Here is a 17,324-nt window from a genome sequence, read left to right as displayed (position 1 = left end):
AAACACAGTTAAAGTTGATTTGTGACCAACGCAGGTAGATTAGTCGGCTAGAACTTTTATCTTGCTCCTCCTCTCGATAATTTCAGATAAAAGTTTTTCCCTCATCTGTGAAGATACATGACCATTTATTTCAAGGGCAATAGTTTTACTGTGTAATACACGTCCCATGTCTATGGAAATAGCTTGCTGAAGGTCAATCAAACTTTCAAAGTCTGTGAAAGGTTTGTTATTTTTTGACACATAATACCCTATTCTGAAAACTTGAGCAGTGGATTGAAAGGCAGTTTGTTCAGTTTGTGCATTCAAATTAATCAATACGCCTTTCTTCGCCGTTAAGTAGAGTGATAGCTTATTTATGTGCTTGGGAGTTTTTGTGTTCGTAGATCTTTTTGAGCAGTGATGAGAGCTGAATCTCTCTTGTGCTACCATAAGAAGTGACACTGCCCATTGAGTAGAAATATTGACACCACGGGTTGTTCATACTCCCAAATTATTTACTTCACGACACGGAGTACATCCTATTTTTCCATTTATAGCGTACATCCAACTGTTTTTGCGTGTAAATTCCTCGTATTGTTGATCGTTCCATATTAATGGATAAACAGTTAAACTAGTTTTTTGAACTAAAATGGAATCACCTTGATCTTGATACGTTGATTGGTGGTCACTGATTGTGCTATTTTTTGGCGCTAACATCGCTCACCTCACCGTTTTTTGAACTTGCTTTATCTGCTCTTAGACTCAATGTTTCTTTGTTGTTCTCTTTTCCTTTCCGATACTAATTCATTTTTCTTAGCGTTTTATTAACCTTTTCTTATTTATAATCTTAAAGATTAAGTTTTTTATCTTTGATTTAGTCAAACCTAAAAATAAATATTATTTTTCTACCGATACGCCGTATCGGCTTACTTTCACCACTGAGCCTAAGTGGACTTCGTTGTACTCGCTTTGTTGCAGGCCTGTCCTCTATGTTTTTTTATACTCCAGTTTAGCGTGCATGCAATTTATGAACATGTTGTTATGAGCTTTTCCGCCAGCCAAAATACCATACTTACGCTAAATTGTGCATGCGTTCGCAATTCGCGTATACGCTAAATAAAGCGCATTCTGACACATATGGCTAACCATAGTCTTCTGAATGTTCGACATCATTATTAACGTAGATATAGTCTGCAGGCTTTTAAGCGGCCTATTTAAAACATGTTTAAGATAAGAAGTAAATAGGACTATATTAAGAGATTTTACCGACAAACAATAACGCTGGTCCACAGCATTAAAAGGGATTTGAGGTTTAAAGTTCACCAGGGTAGCAAATGGTTGGCGAAATTAACTCACACTATGGTTATTTTTTAATCAAACATAAAGGAACCCTATTTGTTAAAGTCATTGTGCTACTGTTTTTGCGGCATAAGTATGGACTACGTATAATAAACTGCGTTGTGTTTCTTTAGATTGCTTTTTACAGTAATGATGATTAACTAGTTTTCACACAAAATTATTTTTTTAAATTGTGAAAACGCCCACAGGGTTGTGCTTGTGCTCAGGTTAAGAAACACCAGTGGGCACCATCGACCCGATAAATTTTTTCTCAAAAATAGAAACTTTAACCTTACCAATTTCAGCTATTTCATACCGACCATTATAAAGAAACATACCTTTCAACAAGAAGCAGCTTTATTATAGGATGCAAAACTACATAGGCAGGCTTTGGTACAACTACAAAAATACTCCACCAATTCGTCGAAAAATATCGGTGAGCCAAGGCTTTCAGAATTAATTTTCAGTGAAAAATTAGAAAACAGATATAACAAATATTACGATTAGTACGTGTGCTGCGTGATAATAGTGCAGACGATTTTCAGGTGCGCCAGGTAAGATAGTAAGGTGTAGGTTCGTGTTTGACAAACATGTCTAGCATACTTGAAATAAAATGAAGACACTGTACAGTTGAGATAAAAATTATCGCTTGAAGAGAGCGCAGCTTAACACCAGCAAAAGAACGGGTACAAAAACTTAAATCTATCAACCAAACATAATAGTGACTAAATGCATCACAATTAGTACTTCTGAATTACGAAATAACAATGAAGTAATTACAAGGATGAGTTACACAAAAGTAAATTTCGACACACGCGTCTAAATACAATGAAGCTAACGACAACGCAGTCTGAACTATGATTACATATTCAGGAGCAGCTGGCCACAATGGAAAATCGGGTAAAAACTCAGTAACAATTGCATTGCAGTGAATTCAGTTCAAACCGTTTTGCAGAGAATAAGAGTAACACCAGGCATAATCACAAGTTATTTTTTTAAAACTGAAACTATGAACATACACAATAATATCCCGTTAAAATCAACATGACCTGTATCACTGTCATTAAAAATAACACGTTAACCACATATAGTGGAGCAAAAATATCACATTATTGTTTCAGCAACAGTGTCATACACTAAGTGAAGGTACGGCCAAATGTACATAACTTTCTAGGCAAAACGAAACTCTAAAATGAAATTACAGGATTTGTAATTTCACATTCGACTATCTGCCTTCAATTACTAAGAAATTAAGTTCATTGCTTTGTTAGCATCGAAACTGCCTTCAAACTACGTTATAATGCAAAAATTAGCATGTTTTCAAATGAAACAGTTATATTTGCAAGAAACTACCATTACCGTCAATACAAATAAAACTTAGCTGCATGTATCAATGAAATCACAGAATCCATAAGCACAAGTGAAGCAGTGTAAATGTAGTGCATAAGTAACTACTATGGCTCGCAGTTAATTTTTCTTCTTTTTCAGAAAGCTCAGTGGACGCCTCTTTTTCTTCTCAGATTTCTTTCCTCCAGGAGAATCTGTCTCCCGTCTCCTAACTTCTTCTTCGTCAGGGCTTTGGTGAGCATCATCACTGCTCCTTGCGTTGTTGCTTGAGTTGAAATTTGCTGACTTTTCCGGGATAACAATATTCTGAGTTTCGTCACTGTCCAACTTCGGTTTTTGAGTTGTAACGTTCTTTGCTTCTGCCGTAGCACCTTTTGTGTTTTTGTCAGCGTGATGTGCGTCTACAAGAGTCATGATATAATAACATGCAACTACACAATCTAAATTGAACAGCTTGTAACGCAATGCAGAAAACTTTAGAAAAGTAACAAACCTTCTACTTTCAGGATTGCTGCAAGAGCAGGTTCAGAAGCATTGAGTTTTGTGGTTGATTCAACCTGCGCACACTTTTCTTCTGTCACTTCAGCATCACCCTGGCTGTGATCCTTCTTGACATGACTTTCTATGGTATGAGGCGAAACAACAAATGAATCAAATATACCGCAACAAAAAAAATAATCACAAAATAACAGAATTCGCACAAACAAACATAAATTGTAATTATGTATATTAAAAATTCATGATACCTCCACACACTTCCTTTTCATATTTTTTTAGGCCATTGCTTGACATTTCATTAAATGGATTGGGTGGGCCCATTGGGGACACAATTTCCACTTCCTGGCCTTTCTGAATAATGGCTTTGCTTGATGAAACAACTTGATTACTCTGTGAAGACAAAGAGGTTGATAATTATGAATAACTGAACTTAAAGCTTAACAAAAGCAAGCAATGGTATTTAACCCAATCAAATGAGTAACAATCACTATGCAGCCATAAATATAAGAGCTCATCAATGCTTAAGTTGACTTGCTCATTGTAGCCCTCAATTACATGCATGAAAAGAAAAATAAATCTCAAATAAGTGCTAGAACTTAAAAAAAAACATTATGTTAAAGCAGGAGTGGCCAACATTTCTTTGATTTGGATCGACTAGAAAATTTCCTGATAACTTGCGATCGACCACTGACACCAGCCGGCACTGAAGTCAAAGAACAAAAGTCATAATGCAAATTTTTGTGACTGTTTTAGTGCAGATGGATTTATATTTACAACAAATTACCATAGTAAGCGGTATTTTGATATTTCAGAGTTAATTTTGTACTTGAAAATAAAACACAATGTCAGCAATATACTCTTTTCTCAAGTATGTACACTACAGACACAGACAAGCAGTTTTAGTGTGGTCCACTCACTATGAAACAATGTAGGCTACTGTATTTTGACTCCACTGACCTATTTACCTACCCGTTGTGTCCGTTAAATCAACATTTTTACCAACATTAAACTATTCAGCATTGCATCACAACTATTAACCTTTTAACTTAAGTAAGCCTTTAACAAAACACGGTAAAAACAGTAAGCTAATAACTTTACTCCAAAATAGCACCATAATCAACTAATCTTTGCTGTGAATTTACAGCCACATTATCTTTTACCATGCAGCTGTAAAACTCTGGATAAAATGTATATGATGCAATAGTTCTTTCTAATAGACTGAATTATTGCATCATACACATTTTATTCTATCATCAAAGAACTTGAAAAGAAGAAAAAAGGAACATTGGAAGTATACAACACAACTCATTTTTGACCTTTGAGATCCAGGTTTGCATCGCCTCGATGCGACCCATTTTTTGACCTATTGCGACTCATGCTTTGGGAATCACTGCCATAGGCCTACAAGAATAACTTTTTGACGGAAAAAATTTTTTAGAAATATTTTTAAGTCAACACAAAATCAAATGCCATCAACTTGTTGGCCATCCCTGTGTTACACACATTTATATATACCACACATTTATATGTTGTAAGGTGTGTTTTCTTGGGCACAAACTAAAATCTAAGTTGTACGTGTGGTGAAACCTCTAAAAAAATGAACCTCCGTATGAAAACCGTTTGGTAAAGTGTTCTGTCAAAAGCTTCCAAACCCCCGACGGCACGACAACCTTATCCTGACATGCCACATTTAACATAGTAATAAGGGGTTCAGTGCTAATGAGCTTATTACAAGCTGATCAAGTAGAAAGATACATGCGATAGAAACCATGCAATCAACTATAATACCATTCTAGCCAACAAGCCGCTTTGCATTTACAGTATTGATAGCATATGAATAAAATGTGCCTGTGAACCTAAAACCTGAATTTCATGTTAACAAAGATTTTGGTTTTCTACAAGCCACACAAAACTTTTTGGATAGCAATGGAATCAAAGAAATGAAAAATGAGGATCACATCAAATTATAAGAAACAATGTCCACTTCTATGCAATTTTCTTTACCATGAAAAATATCACAAGTGGAACGAACAACTTCTAAACTGCAATGGTTGAATATACCTGAAAGAATTTTATCAGTAACAGCTAACAAACAAAAACACACGTAACTTAGTTCACAAGTGGTTAAGAACCATTTTAACCCAAAACCACTGGCCTGGCATAACAAAGATTAACTCTAAAAACTTACAGATTGACTTCTGTCTGGTGAAACATTGTAAAGCAATTGTGACTGCGGCCCAGCTCTGTTCTTGCCTTGGCCACGAATCTAAATAAAACAATCCGTAACTCGTCCATGATAAGAGTAAGTGCACATAAAGACATACAACAACATACAGATATACAACATAGATACAGTAGTAATTAAAAATTTATACTTGTATATACTTAATAATAAGCACTATGATGTTCTGTCAAGAGTAACAGTAATAAAATAATCACTAATCAATTGTCACAATAATAAGTAGGATTGATGCTTACACTTCGTCTTAATGCTAGAACTTCCCGTGGGTCAGTGTTAGTAGGAACAAATTGGTTAGGGCCCGCAATACGAACTGAAGTGGTTTGGGGTGCACCGGGGTCTTCACTTTTCTTCCACTGAAACACATTTGTGTTAATATCTCATCCTACTTTAACCTATAAAAACCAGTGAAATCTTAGCTTATTAGTGAACCAAGAAAATTCCATTTTACCTTTGCTTTCACTCGTGGGCTAGCATCACCATTCTGCGATGAAGCTCCTGAAACTGGTTCCTCATCAACAGCTTGAACAACACGAGTGTATTGGTTAGGTGAGTTCACCCAGTGCGCCTTTGTCGTGGGTTTAAGAGAATCATGGGCATCTGGAATAAATCAGTTTGAGTTGAACGTATCTTCAAACTTATCTATAAAAAAGGTACTTGAAAGTACAGTTTGTGTGTAATATAGTGTAGCATTAGCATAGCAAATTGTGTGCAATCAGTCAAAGAAAGATAGAGTATCAGTTTTATTGGCAAACAAACTATTCAAGTGTATGGTTGAAGCTACACCCATTATGGTGATATTATGAAGTGCATGGCCATTGGACATATGCGATTATGTCTATAAGATAAAGAAATTTTGAAAATAAAAGGGTGCATTTTTCTAGGAGAACCTATCCTTTCATAATATAGTTTGAGGTATTAATTAAATTTGTGATCATGAGCACATTTATTTGAAGTCTGTTCCACAAAGAATCTCTTTTGTAATGACAGGAGATGCTAAAAAGTGACAAGTGACCTATACTAACATAAAAACCACAATGAAGCAAGTGTGCCACAAAATTTAGAGAAAATTTAATTTGTGTCATAACTTCAAAATTATGTAGATTCATTTTCTTTAGTACATTGAATATTAACTAATCATGATAAAATAGCTGTGGACATACAGAGAATGGTGATGCAAGTAAGTCAGCTATAGTTATGAACAAACCTTCCAGGTCTTCAGGTAGTACAGCTGTATGGCCCACAGCAGTTGCAGGTACTTCAACACCACTCTTAGGCTTTGGCTTCTGCTTCATTAGAATGGGATTGCGATACACATACCCAGAGCGATAACCCTTATTGCACAAAATAATACGTGATAAAAAAGTATATATCAAGCAAAAGGAGAATGATAAATAAAACATTCCAAAAAATCTGCATGTACTAGTAAGTAAGCAAAAATAAGGTAATATTGCACTTCATTTAAGCTGTTTCTTGCTAACTCATAGCTTAAGGTAAGTATATTTGATTACAGTTGTCTGTCAAACTTATCCACGATGATGAAAATTGTTTTTCATATTTTACTGTAGCCCAAAAAAACTATAAACACTATTTATAATATACAATGTTATACATATACATGAATGAGATGATACACAACAATTGTTTTAAATAAATTTCTAAACCTTTCAATCAAACATTTCTTGGAGAAATATACCTGTATAATGAAACGTTTTACACAAAGTGTTACACTGCAGTTAACATAACAAGTTTACAACCTTCATTAGAAACCACAAATAGCCTCCAACAGACTTTGGTAGACAAAAGTAATATGGTTCAAAATTCAATTTAATGCTGCCTGGCACCAACATTTTCATTCCATAGTTTTTTTAATAGTTAAAGAAATGGTTTACATACAACATATTGACCATGCCCCCCAACTTTATGAGCACTCCGCAAATAACGGACCCCATGCTCAAATACCTGTTCTTACAAAAATACTCTACATCAATTAGTTTTGGCAAAATATTTTTTCTTGAGCCAGTTTACAATTTTACAACAGTTATTACATCTAAAACTGCCATATTATTTTTGACAGACTATAAAAGTTTGCTTCAATCATAAATAATTTAGTTAAATATCTATATTTTATACCTTTCTGATTGAGGGAAAAAAACTGAAAAAACTAAGATATGACTGAGAACAAAATGCTGCACGGTGAACATGACAAGCTCCACAAACGCAAAAGTAAATTACAAATGATATATGACAATCATACCATGTCATCTAACATGCGAACTAAAGCTTCAAACATCATTTCACCAGGACCCCATTTAATTGAACTTTCAACGCCAGCAGTAACATCTTTTCTGCCAACCTCCTCTGTGCGAGACTTAAGCAAAGATCGATTCAAATGGATTAGCTTGTCAGGTTTCACACAAGACATTGCTTTCATCTTTAAATAAAAGTATAGCAATGTAAAAAAACATAAGCAACAACCATTTCCACTAAATGTACAGATTAAACGTTAGCAATAAAATAAAAAGCAACAACAACCATTATCCATTAAATGTAAAAATTAACTATTCAGCAATAAAACAAAAAGCAAATTTACCTGAATACTGCATGCCATCATGGTAAAATAGAGGTAGTGGAATGCTTCTTCTACGGTTTCTCCACAAGCAACCAGTCCATGGTTTTGAAGAATCATTACCTATAACATATGATAAACGGCCTCCTTAGTCCTTAATAATTTACAACCAATGCCTATGTACTTTGAAGAAAATTACCAATTAATGTGTACTTAAGCTGCATTATTACTTTTATTTACCAAATGATTGTACACCAAATTGACATTGAGAAAGCATTTTTAACAACAAATCAAACTCATAGATACATTGCAAAGACCATAATTTAACACACTATGGTAATATAACAATGCAATAAATATGAAGTAGATAAGTAACCATTCCATTAAGTGTGATCTATTGCAAGATCTTGTGGTTGTTGAAGAAACATTTTTATTCAGGCAAAATCAATTAAATAATCAAGGGATGAAGTATCTAAAATGAGCAAAAGGGAAGTGGAAGCCTAATCAGGCAAGGCAATTCATTAGAACCTTGTTGGTAGGCCCAAGATGTTTCTGAATAGCTTTCTTCTCCTTCTGGTCAACAAGGATACCATGGTAATTATGATACGAAACATCTCCAACAATAAGCGCTTCTTGTGATATTGGCAACAGGCCACCTTCCATGCAAGATATCTGTTTGACAAGAATACGATAAAGTGTTACATGTTTTCTGAAAAATGCATGTCCCAAACTTTTTTCCAAAATTTCAAATTTTACGTACAGCTATAGCATCAGTTGTATGCACATGAATAACACAATGCACATCAGGTCGAGCAGCATGAATAGCAGAGTGAAGAGTATAACCTGACAAGTTAAAGCCAAGAGTTGTTGAACCAGAGTCTACAACCTCTCCCTGCATGTTGACCTATGTGAAAGGAAATAGTTATTTCCTATTTCAAGGAATATTGTTTTATTTTCATCCCTATACATTGACTTTCAATAATAGTAAAAATGTTTGCTGGTTTGCAACTTTAGGAAAATGATAAGCATAAAGATTATATATTGAATATATGTGAAAAGCATGACCAAATACTTAAAATGCATAGGGAATTTAATGATTTTACTTGGAAAGTCATTAAAAATCATATTACATTAAGCACATTCTCACTTTCAACAATTTTGACGCTGACACCTCATGGTAAAGTAAACCAAAGGGGTGGATGAGGAAATGTTCTTGTTCTTGATTCACTCGGACCTATTTACAAAGTTAATGATTGATTTAGAGCAGATAGGTAACAGCATAAATTAAGGGTAAACACATTAGTTTTAAGTGGATTTCAATCGGGCAGTTAACAATTTAACTGTATAATATTACACTTACACACATATTACATGTTATAGCTCCGTAAACTAAATTTGATAAAATAAGCATCATTGATATAATTTATGTCAAACCAAAGTAACTTCTTTTAATATGCTTTTAGAAAAAAGAATTTCTTCACCACTAAAGCTAAATGGTTGGTAAAGTACAAAGTTTGCTATCAAGATAAATTCAGTCAGTTGTCGTAGCATAAATCATACAGTAATGTGGTTGTATATAGTGGATGACCAGCCAAAAAGGTCAACAATGCGATAGAGGGCAGCTAGTTTGCAACGAAGCAACTTCTCTCCTTTAGAGCACATGGATGTGTCTGCACCAGTAAGATCATTGATAGGTGATACACAGCCTATGCCTGTAAAAGCAAAATATGCTTTATTGTATTGCACAAACAAATTTCTCACCAATGCAAGTGACCTATGTTGACGCCAACTGTAGCTATGCCCAAATATGTATACGTATCCAGTACATGAATTATATATGTATATGTGATATGTCACATTCAAATACTATGCATACTGCAAGCATATACTCAAGAATTATGTTATAATAATACCGTATCTGTGAAATTATATCATATTAATCAAATTGAAATACAGAACTTTTAAAAACAAAATCTAATTTGGATTTAATTTTGAAGTTACATAACAAATTTCTACCCTCCAAGTTGTAAAGATAATTCATGTGTTAGGCTATGATTTACTGTCCAAACAAATTACTTCATGTAACTTGATAGTGTAAAAGAATAAAATTACAGCTCTAACATAATAAATTTCCATAAACATGAAACAATTTCCTATATGAAACACGCATTGTGCAAACCTTTGCAAAAATTCATACCGCATATATATCAAAGTTTACTGCCAGTTCAATCAGCCATTTACTAATAGCAATAAGACTGTTCATGTTTATATTGCAAACAACCATCTTTAAAGTTGATTAAGAAATTTATCTATATTATATATGTGCAGATTTTAAATAAATAAAAGTAATTCAATACTAATTCAAAACAAAGCTTTCATTGCAATTAATAAGGCTCATATACTTATAATAATGCAGACAGAAAACATACAAACTAAAGGTGCATTTTAAGACTTGAAATTCTCATAGCAACTGAGTGAATATCAAGCCTATGACTATTTTAGCACAAGTCAATGTTTATGGATGATGGGGCAGATGGGCATACATGCATCCACACACCATGAAAAAACTGCAATCAAAATGCCGTTTACCAACATGATCAAGCAAGTTTGTGATGTTTTATTAGTGTGTACTTTGCAGAAACCTACATTGAGATGATACCAAAATCAAAATTATAACGTTAATTACAACATGCATGGCAACAAATTTATGATAATAATTTGTGCCAGAGTTATAGATATCACCTGTTTTCATGGGATGTAAAGCATTTCCTGGTAACATATCATACTACTATTAAAATCAAAAACAAAATACTAGTGTAACCAGCATTAAATTCAATAAAAACAACATAACTATTTATAATATATTATAAAATAATGAATGTATATAATATATACAGTAAGTAAAACAAAGCTCCATCAGGCAAGACCAGAAGGGAAAAATTTCACAAAATATCAACTAGGAAATAAGTCAAGAATTTAAATTTAAATTAAATTTATGTTGCACCAATGGACTAAACATAAGCTAAAGTACAGAATTCTTGAAACATTTTGACTAATTATATTATTAGACTGCTTTTCAATAAACCCAAAAATTAAAAAATTTTAATAAAATTTTTTATTGTATTTTCATATCGTATTTTCCTTTAAGGCAGTGGTTCCCAAACTTTTTCAGCTTGTGGCACACTAGAAAAATTAGAAAACGCTCGCGGCACACTTACAAGAGAAGAAATGTTGCTTTAAAAAATTACCCTACTCTATCGACAATGCCATAATTGGTTTCATCGTCACATGTGCTTATTTCTCAGCTATTGAAGCAGCTAGAAAGCTTTTAAGTCGCATATGCTTGTCTGCATGCCTTATTTTAAATATTTATACAGTTCTTTTCCAAAATTCCAAAAAGATTCGCGGCACACCTGAGAATCTGTGGCGGCACACAGTTTGGGAATCACTGCTTTAAGGCATTGAAATTCCATGCAATTTTGTATGAGTATAATAGGTTTTAACATGTCTTGTCATACCTCAACTTGAAATGCCGCTGTTGTTATTTGACAAAATTTAAAATTATTCAACAAAAAAGTAGTAGCAATCACATGTCTTGTAGTGTCACAAAATTGTATGTTTTTTAGCACCACTGACAAAATAAATGATTCTAATAAAATAAATTTTACCAGTTTCTTTTATATATGGTGGCATTTATTTTTGAGTTTTTTGTTTGTTTCTGACATGAACTTATGGAGTAGTTGTCAGGATAATTTTGTCTTATAGTGTCACACAAGCATAATTGTCTTGTAGCGTCACGCAATAAATTCAGTAAGTTAAAAAGGTGCAGGTTGTAAAAAGGCAATTGTTACATAAAAAATGGAACTATGTACTTGATAATTGGCAATTACTGCTTGTGGTTACTATATTACTTTTGAAAAATAATACAGATAGCATTCTGTTTTTAAAGAGTTGGTAGAACTAACCTGCTAAAAATGATATGCAGCAGAAAGCAAAAAGAAATCAAGAAAAAAGCCAAAAGTTGCAAACATAGAAAAATATAGGGTGGAAATAAGGAAATACAGAGAAAAGGCAGAAAAAAGGGAAGAAAGATTTACACCAAAACAGCTTAAAACCATGCAGGATAAAGGGAGAGAAACACAAAAATTACAAAAAAGAAAACAGCGTGAAAATGCAAAGCAAAATTAGCAAAGGCAACCTTATCAGAAAGCATGTTTGGTTCTGCTTCTACAAGAGGTAAGGCTATGGAAAAAGTTGGAAAGTATGAAAAGTTGAAAAAAGTAGGAAAGTATGGAAAGGTGGGCATGGTAAAGGGCTGTAGATGGAGGAACGGTGAAGAGAACTGTTTACAATTGAGTTCAGACTCGTAGAAGATTTGTCAATGATATGAAATCCTTTGAATAAGCTTTTGCACTTAGCTCATCAGCTATTACACTTCTCTCAATTGCAGAGTCCCAGATAAAAACAGAAGTCACAGTTATATCTCAGTCACTTGAAGTATCACCACCATTAGCAAATGTTACAAAACTTCATTGCATTTTTTTTGAAAAAAGTATTGTTATACGGAAAAATATCATTGATTTGTATAAAAATGAATGTGCAACACTTCAAGTTTTAGGTACTACCGACACTAAATTGGCAGAGTGGGTTGCTGTCATGTATGACAATGAAATGAAGCCACCTATATCTGTATAGCTGTGCTATTGTGGCGGTGATAGCGGACTGGAATCTTTCCACGATCTGTGGTGGAGAATCAAATGCATTTTTTACACCAGCACATTTTGTTAAATGTAAATTTTCAATGCACGTGCATAGTTTATAGTTCAGCGTTTTTTTTTTTTAATGAACTATGTTGATGCAATATTAACGCTAGTGTAACTAATTTGGTGACTAGCGCATATTCTGATTCCACTGTAGGTTTTATACATACATCTATGAGTCATGTTACAGTACTACTTAAATACATTAGCATTTACCTGCATATCCAGCTTGACCAAATGGAGAAATCACATTTGCGATTGCATTGGCAAAAACATGATTTCCTGCTTTATCAGATCTCAGTAAATCCGTCACCACTGTCTCAAGCTCTTCTTTAAAATCCTTTACAAAACAAAATGCAGAAGTGAAAACAGAAAAGTTTTGTTGTGATATTATGGTTATACACTTAACCAAACTGTAATAGTAATGACAGACGATCATGTATTACATTCAGATCTTCCCACAACAAAAATAACAAGGTTAGAAAGAAAACACTGGCGATAAAGTGGTGTGCTTTTCCAACGTGATCTCACAAAATCAGCAGCCTGAAGGCTTAGGATCACTTTTTTGAAAATCAAAATGGGATGGCTCGTGGCCTAAATCCTATCCAAAAAATGCACTTTTCTTTAGCTAGGTATCATTATTATATTATGTTGGCATTTAAATGTATCAAACCAATTGAACTAGGTTAATTCATTTAGGTACATTAAATAGGTTTGTGGTAAACGATGGATATCATTGTTGCGAGGCATCCTCAGGAAAAGCTTAGGGAACTCACTGAGAAGCAAACTGATAGACAGACACTTAACAGGCAACAGGAAAAAAGCGAACTTAGAAAAACGCGTTATGAGTCTGAGATTCTCTGACTTCTGCCAAAGTTCCGTATACTTCTCCACTTGGGCTGTATGTAGATCAACGTTACCAATGAAACGAAAAACATAGATAAAATTTGTACTTAACTGAAGTAAAACGAATTGAATTAATCGGTTCACAAGAGGCACACGTTTATATTATAGGCCTACACAAAATTAGGCAATTAGCAGTATGTACAAATGGCACAACCATGTTGCCTTAACCACCACAGGTTAAAGCAATTTGCCACTTCTGTGGGTGAAGTAAAACTAAGCAAAGAAATAAGCAGTTTGTACAACAAGAGTAGCCCTACATATAATTACGACAATGGAGACACCTTGAGTAAGAAAGACTTCTAAACATATTTGGCAATTATCATAGAAGTGCCAAAAATTACTTTTGAGTTAAACAAAAACTACATTGTTTGAGGGGAAATGATTTATAATAGGTTTCATTTTTGAAGAAAGAACTGAAAACAGAGCATAAGCAACATTGAGAAAAAAATAAAACTCTACCATGTTTTTATGATGACATTTCATACAAATCACTCACATAAAAACGTAATGCTGGACACTATATACTTAAACAACCAATGCAAGTTATTAGTGCTTTATGATACTCAATGAAGTCATGCTTTCATTAACAATGCTTTCTTATCCGTGGCTGCTCTTATGAAAATGCATAATCACAACATTCATTATAACACATTTTTTAATATTATATAAATGAGATTGGAAGCACAGTGTTGGGACTTGGAAAGTAATTTACTTGTAAAAAAAAGCCAAAACAACAAAAACTTTAGTACCACATTGATCTTAGGCATACAATTTTAAACACAGTTCAAAGGAGGAATGTTTTACCATGTTTGATTTATTTTAAGTGTGAAAATTGACGACATGCACCTGAAATACTATAATAGTAATTAAAATGTTTAGACAATTTTCATGCTATCAATAGAAGCATACTAAAATACGAAAGCAGTGAAACCGCAGATTTTCCACTAACTTTGATAAATCACTTTCAATTCTTTTTGCACATTGATTGGCATTTTGTTGTTTGTAATTTCAAATATATGTTTATGAAAATAACGTCTTACAAAAAGGATTTTGATAATCTGTTGCATTCATTACAAACAATTTCATGTTACCGGCCCGATGGTGAAAAAGATTGAGAACCACTGGACTACTCAACAAACAAAATGTAGCCAACAGTACAGTAACAAGCTTTACATGCCTTTAACAATTTCAATTAGAGAAGCTGGATGTACAGCAGATTTTGAAGTTAGAGACTAGTATCTCCACGCAATGTTCAGGCAAGTAGCTATACTTACGGTGCATCATACCACATATTTGATGATCAATGCAACTTACTGGGCTTCTTAGAATGCTTGAGACTCTTTTTGATTGTCCTAAAGAACTCACATCCTTTTCAATGTTAACAGGACGCCTCGCTGGATGTAAGCCAAGTTCTACTTCCACGTCACTCTCACTTTTTCTTAAACTACACATCTGTAAGTACAGTAGTACTACCTATTACTATAAAAAGACATTGTTTTCCACTATTTGAACATCATTTAAATTTATGCATATTTCACGTTTGTTAGCGCTACTAAAACATTCTATGTGATAGTGAATACATTTAAAAGAATTGTGGAAAAACAAATGCTCAAAAAGCATTTAATTTTACTAATTATATAATCTTTTTTCTTTGGTAATACCTTATGAAACTAAAGACACAACAGCTTTATATCGCAAGTGGTTGATATTAGTGCTGACAATGTTGATCGAAGTTAGTAGTCGAAAAAGAGAAATAACTTTTGCATGTGTACCTACCACCACCACCTATCAATTAATTGTAGGTGGTAAGTCAAATACATTGCCCTGGCGTGTGTAGAACTATAATTAACTGGATTACCATGTGGTAAAATGCGACTTCTTGCATTGCACATATTTACTTTGCTTTTAATGATGTATTAATTTGGCCTAGTTTCAAATTGTTATGTTGCACAATGACGTCGAACAAGTCAGATACACTTTTACTTGTTTGGGTCACAAGTGCGTAGTTTTCCATTACCGTTGTGCATTGCATTTTGTCTTCTTTCCTTAGTTCTTTTGCAAACATTTCAATCGATGGTTAAAGATTTTCAACAACTCGCCTATAAATTTCGTTGCATTGAAGATAATGACCTGAGCACTGTTTATCGTATATATTGGATTTGAGTTACTTCAGGTCAGGTTCACCTATAATCTCTTTACAGGCGGTTTGGTGTGCTTTGACGCTTGAAACTTAAGAGAAGATTTTAGAAACCTAATTTTGGATTTTTTTTTCACATGTGACAGTCAATGCTTTTGTTTACTTTGTAGTAAATCTTGAAGATTGAATCATAAAACCTTCTTCATAAAATGTTTAGCGAAAACACAAAAACAGTACAAAAAAGCAATGTTATGTGCAAATTTTGCGAAGTGGTTCTAAAAAACACAATTGACACAACCATCTGACTGGCCTCAACGAAGAGGGTGATCCATTGCTCACCGGCCAAAAATTATGTGTACTTGCACTTGTACTTGCAGTACTTGCAGTGTAGTGTTGCGTAATCCTCACGGGAAAGCAGTTAACTAATGGTAGGTTTGTGGTAAAATTGGTGCACTGCCTTTACCTACACTTTATGTTGTCCTGTAGCAAAGAGTATAATTTTTATTCTTCTGAGCAACCGCCGTCGCCACCATGTAGCAGTGGTTATGGGGTGGCGTGGCCACTCTGTAACCATTTAAGTCAGCACCTATGATGATGTATTGCCCGAAATTGTAACAGTTCACCACCGCCACTGAACAGGAGCAAATGTCATTAATGTTTTTCCTAACAGGATTACAACTGTATCGCCAGTGGTTGTCAAACCAGAGGCGTAACTCGGATTTTCAGCGCACAGGGACAGAGTACATTTTTGCGTCTTCACTTGTCAAAATAAATGGGAAAAATGAACGCAGAAGGTGTGAACTATAGGGAAGTCTGCTTGATTGATTATATCTTTCCCAATAACATTTTCACACCACGTTAGCATTCAAATGGCACAATTGTATTAAGATGTCACAATTGTTACTTATCAAACGATGGGTTAACTGAAAGGGAAAACTCTTTAAAAGGTTTTTGCTTACTTGCTCCTGGGACAAGTTAGGTGTTAAAAATTTTAATTTACTTGGCTGCAGAAAGTATCACATGCCCGTTTCATTCCAATATTGAATCTGCAATACTAGCCTATGAGAAAGCTGTATGGCCTAATTCTACGCAGTAACGGGAATGGTAGAGTAACATTCTTTGGTTGCCATTTTTTTATAAGGTACTGTTACCGTCTAATATATAAATTATGCAAAAGCAAGGCTACTTACCTTTGTTTTACTATTTGAATCAGCATCTGTTGGTAAAGATTTCATTTATTTACTCATAATCCACTTAAATACAAAAACTGTTCACAGAGAACGTTTATAATGAAAAGTCTTCATACAGAGCTGCGCACAATATAAAGCGAATGAAAACTTGTTTTTTCCTGTCTGTTTCGTTTAAAGAAATACCATGATGAATTCTTTATCCTATCCAGTTCACTCAATACACCGTAAGGAATAAAGCAAGGTAATTCCTAGTGCTTACACAATGTACAGGCTCGATTGGGGACTTGGGGTTGCACTAAATGCCGAATGAGTAGTGAATTATACCGAGTGGGACCACATGACAACCGCATGGGGACCAAAC

General features: G+C 34.1%; 1 protein-coding gene across 3 annotated transcripts; it reads right to left on the bottom strand.

The window, feature by feature from the left end:
- Positions 1 to 1,656: 1,656 nt before the first annotated feature.
- On the bottom strand, positions 1,657 to 17,122 carry LOC143459080 (alpha-adducin-like). Of its 3 annotated transcripts, none has more exons than XM_076956044.1 (17): positions 16,964 to 17,122; positions 14,951 to 15,088; positions 12,947 to 13,070; positions 10,713 to 10,739; positions 9,531 to 9,682; positions 9,118 to 9,204; positions 8,731 to 8,874; positions 8,499 to 8,642; positions 7,995 to 8,093; positions 7,659 to 7,835; positions 6,609 to 6,735; positions 5,853 to 6,001; positions 5,641 to 5,757; positions 5,351 to 5,428; positions 3,411 to 3,552; positions 3,158 to 3,286; positions 1,657 to 3,065 (listed from the first exon to the last, which is right to left on the bottom strand). In XM_076956044.1, the coding sequence occupies exons 1-17, from the start codon at positions 17,006 to 17,008 to the stop codon at positions 2,785 to 2,787; spliced, it is 2,160 nt and encodes a 719-aa protein (XP_076812159.1). In that variant the 5' UTR covers positions 17,009 to 17,122; the 3' UTR covers positions 1,657 to 2,784. The 3 variants fall into 3 exon arrangements, with proteins under 3 accessions (XP_076812159.1, XP_076812161.1, XP_076812160.1); XM_076956046.1 differs by having other exon boundaries at positions 1,657 to 3,035; XM_076956045.1 differs by lacking the exon at positions 10,713 to 10,739.
- Between the last annotated feature and the right edge of the window lie 202 nt (positions 17,123 to 17,324).

Source organism: Clavelina lepadiformis, chromosome 5 (assembly GCF_947623445.1).
Source record: "Clavelina lepadiformis chromosome 5, kaClaLepa1.1, whole genome shotgun sequence".
NCBI classification, from domain to species: Eukaryota; Metazoa; Chordata; class Ascidiacea; order Aplousobranchia; family Clavelinidae; genus Clavelina; species Clavelina lepadiformis.
Note: the sequence above shows the minus strand (reverse complement) of the source record. Positions and strands in the feature narration are given on the sequence as shown.

Bases quoted from the DNA above. Each gene is read 5' to 3' on its own strand.
- LOC143459080 (XM_076956044.1), bottom strand. From the start codon at position 17,008: ATGAAATCTTTACCAACAGATGCTGATTCAAATAGTAAAACAAAG. The intron at 9,205-9,530 runs GTATGATTTATG...CTTTGTAAATAG, and splicing joins CTATATACAACCACATTACT to GTCCGAGTGAATCAAGAACA. The intron at 8,643-8,730 runs GTACGTAAAATT...CTTGTCAAACAG, and splicing joins ATACAACTGATGCTATAGCT to ATATCTTGCATGGAAGGTGG.